The sequence below is a fragment of the Crocuta crocuta genome, unplaced genomic scaffold, assembly GCF_008692635.1.
Source record: "Crocuta crocuta isolate KB4526 unplaced genomic scaffold, BGI_CrCroc_1.0 scaffold70, whole genome shotgun sequence".
In the NCBI taxonomy this organism is placed as follows: domain Eukaryota; kingdom Metazoa; phylum Chordata; class Mammalia; order Carnivora; family Hyaenidae; genus Crocuta; species Crocuta crocuta.
In genome coordinates, this window is record NW_027528417.1 from 3,713,805 (window position 1) to 3,716,464 (window position 2,660).

At 41.9% G+C, this 2,660-nt stretch overlaps 1 protein-coding gene across 1 annotated transcript; it reads right to left on the reverse strand.

Moving 5' to 3' along the window:
* Positions 1-889: 889 nt before the first annotated feature.
* LOC144223660 (large ribosomal subunit protein eL39-like) lies at positions 890-1,057 on the reverse strand. The gene has a single exon (XM_077754503.1). It carries the CDS (start codon positions 1,055-1,057, stop codon positions 890-892), a length of 168 nt encoding a protein of 55 aa, XP_077610629.1.
* Between the last annotated feature and the right edge of the window lie 1,603 nt (positions 1,058-2,660).

Below are 2,660 nucleotides of genomic sequence, written 5' to 3' on the forward strand. Positions count from 1 at the left end.
GACCACAAGCTCACTCCATGCAGACTCCAACCCATGAACCATGAGATTATGACCTGAGCTGAAGTCAGATGCTTAATCGGTTGAGCCACCGAGGCGCCCTGAATTGAGACACTTTTATTCTTTATATTATTTTTTTATTTGAAAAATTATATTCTAGGGGCACCTGGGTGGCTCAGTCGGTTAAACATCCGACTCCTGATTTTCAGCTCAGGTCATGATCTCATGGTTTGTGAGTTCGAGCTCCACATTGGGCTCTGGGCTGACCGTGCAGAGCCTGCTTGGGATTCTCTCTCTCCCTCCGTCTCTGCCCCTCCCCTGCTTGGTCTCTCTCTCTCAAAAATAAAAAAACAAATAAAATTATATTCCGTCCTTTTAGAGTTTTCCCTTAAACTTTAAACAGCAAGGTTAACTCATAAAGTTTTAATATAAGACTTTTAAAATGTGGAACACTTTAGGGGCGCCTAGGAGGCTCAGTCAGTGAGCACCCAACTCTTGATTTCGACTCAGATCATAATCTCATGGTTCGTGGGTCCAAGTCCCATGATGGTGAGGAGCCTGCTTGGGATTCCCTCTCTCTCTCTCTCTCTCCCTCCCTCTCTCTCCCTCTGCCTCTCCCCTGCTCTCATGTTCTCTCAAAATAAACATTAAAAAAATGTGGAACACTTTAGTTTTGATCATTCTCTCGTTTATTATTTATTTATTTATTTATTTTTTTCAAACCAAAATTCTCACATATTTATTACTGAACCAACCTACTGGTGCAGGAGCATAGTAATGGAGGCAAGTCATTTCCCGATAAAACATGTCTGCTGCTCAGGTAGTGGTGACGTTTACAGAATGATAGGACACGAGCCCGTGACCTTCATGCAGCACGAACATGGGCGCCGTCTCACGTCAGGTCCCTCATCCCCAGCCGGGCTCTTCGCCAATGCCTCTTCTTGGAATTGTACCCGATTCTACTCCCAGTTTTCATCTGAATCTCCTGGGCAATGGGACAAATCTGTTTTTGTTTCTTGGCCAGGAATCGCTCGATCCTGAAAGTTTTGTGAGAAGACATGGCGAGGAGCAGGCACCTGCACACACCAAGATGGCGGAGAAAAGGAGAGAGCTCCTGGGTTTTGGGGATTTTTTGTTTTTAATTTTTAATTAATTAATTATTTATTTATTAAAAGAATTTTTAAAAATGTTTATTTTTGAGAGAGAGACAGAGTATGAGCAGGAAGGGGCAGAGAGAGAGGGAGACACAGAATCTGAAACAGGCTCCAGGCTCTGAGCTGTCAGCACAGAAGCTGACGCGGGGCTCGAACCCACGAACCACGAGATCATGACCATGAGCTGAAGTCGGATGCTTAACTGACTAAGCCACCCAGGCACCCCTGCTTTTAATTTTTTTAAACGTTTATTTATTTTTGAGAGAGAGAGAGAGAGAGAGAGAGAGCATGAGTGGGGGAGGTACACAGAGAGAGCGAGACCCAGAATCTGAAGCAGGCTCCAAGCACTGAGCAGTCAGCACAGAGCCCAATGTGGGGCTCGAACTCACGATCATGACCACAAGAACGTGACCACAAAATCATGACCTGGGCCAAGGTCGGACACTCAACTCAGGCGCCCTGAGAGAGCTCCTGTTTTATATTTTATTATTGAACAATATTTTAATTCTACCTCATTTCCTTACCTTCCAAAATTATACAGTTTATTCTTGTTTTATTTGGTTGGTTTTATTGCAGAAATAAATGTTTACAAATATTTGATTCCATTGTTGCATCTCATGCCTTCCAGGATCATCCATGATTTTTATCATGAAAACTTGACATTTTATAAATAAAATTCAAAACCTTTTCTCTGCGCAGCAGACAAAAAATGCAATAAAAAGAAGGCTTAAGATGATATAGAGATAGATGCTAAGGTCAGTGGATATGAATTTTTTCTTTGTTGAGCTCTTCCTCAGTGCTCTGATAGATTTAATAAAGAGAAAGGGAAAAAGAAAGACTGATCTGTAACCTTTATTTATTTTTTGTTTTTTAAAAATATTTAAGTCATCTCTGCATCCAACGTGGTGCTTGAACTCACGACCCTGAGATCAAGAGCCTACTTGTGGTTTTCTCTCTCTCTCCCTGTCTTTCTGTTGTTCCCCACTAGTGTGCACTCTCTCTCTCTTTCAAAATAAATAAATCAACTTTAAAAAAAGGTAGAAAGAAGATAATTGGTTATTCCAGAGACAGGATTCGGTGGTTTGTGTATTTGGCTCAGGTCATGGTCTTGCCGTTCATGGGATTGAGCCCCACATCAGGCTCTGTGCTGACAGCTGGGAGTCTGGAATTCTTTTCTCCTCTTTCTCTCTGACCCTCCCCCGCTCATGCTCTCTCTCTCTCTCTCTCTCTCTCTCTAAATAAGTAAATAAATGAAAAAAACTTAAGAAAATTTTATTTTATTATTTTTAAATTTTAAATGTTTTATTTGTTTCTGAGAGAGAGACAGCATGAGCAGGGGAGGGTAGCGAGGGAGACACAGAAGCTGAAGCAGGCTCCAGGCTCTGAGCTGTCAGCACAGAGCCCGACGCCGGAGTCTAACTCAGAACCGTGAGATCTGACTTCAGCTCAGGTCATTAAAAAAATAATAAAAACTGAGTAATTTTATTTTTTTCATACAGTTTGGTTAGG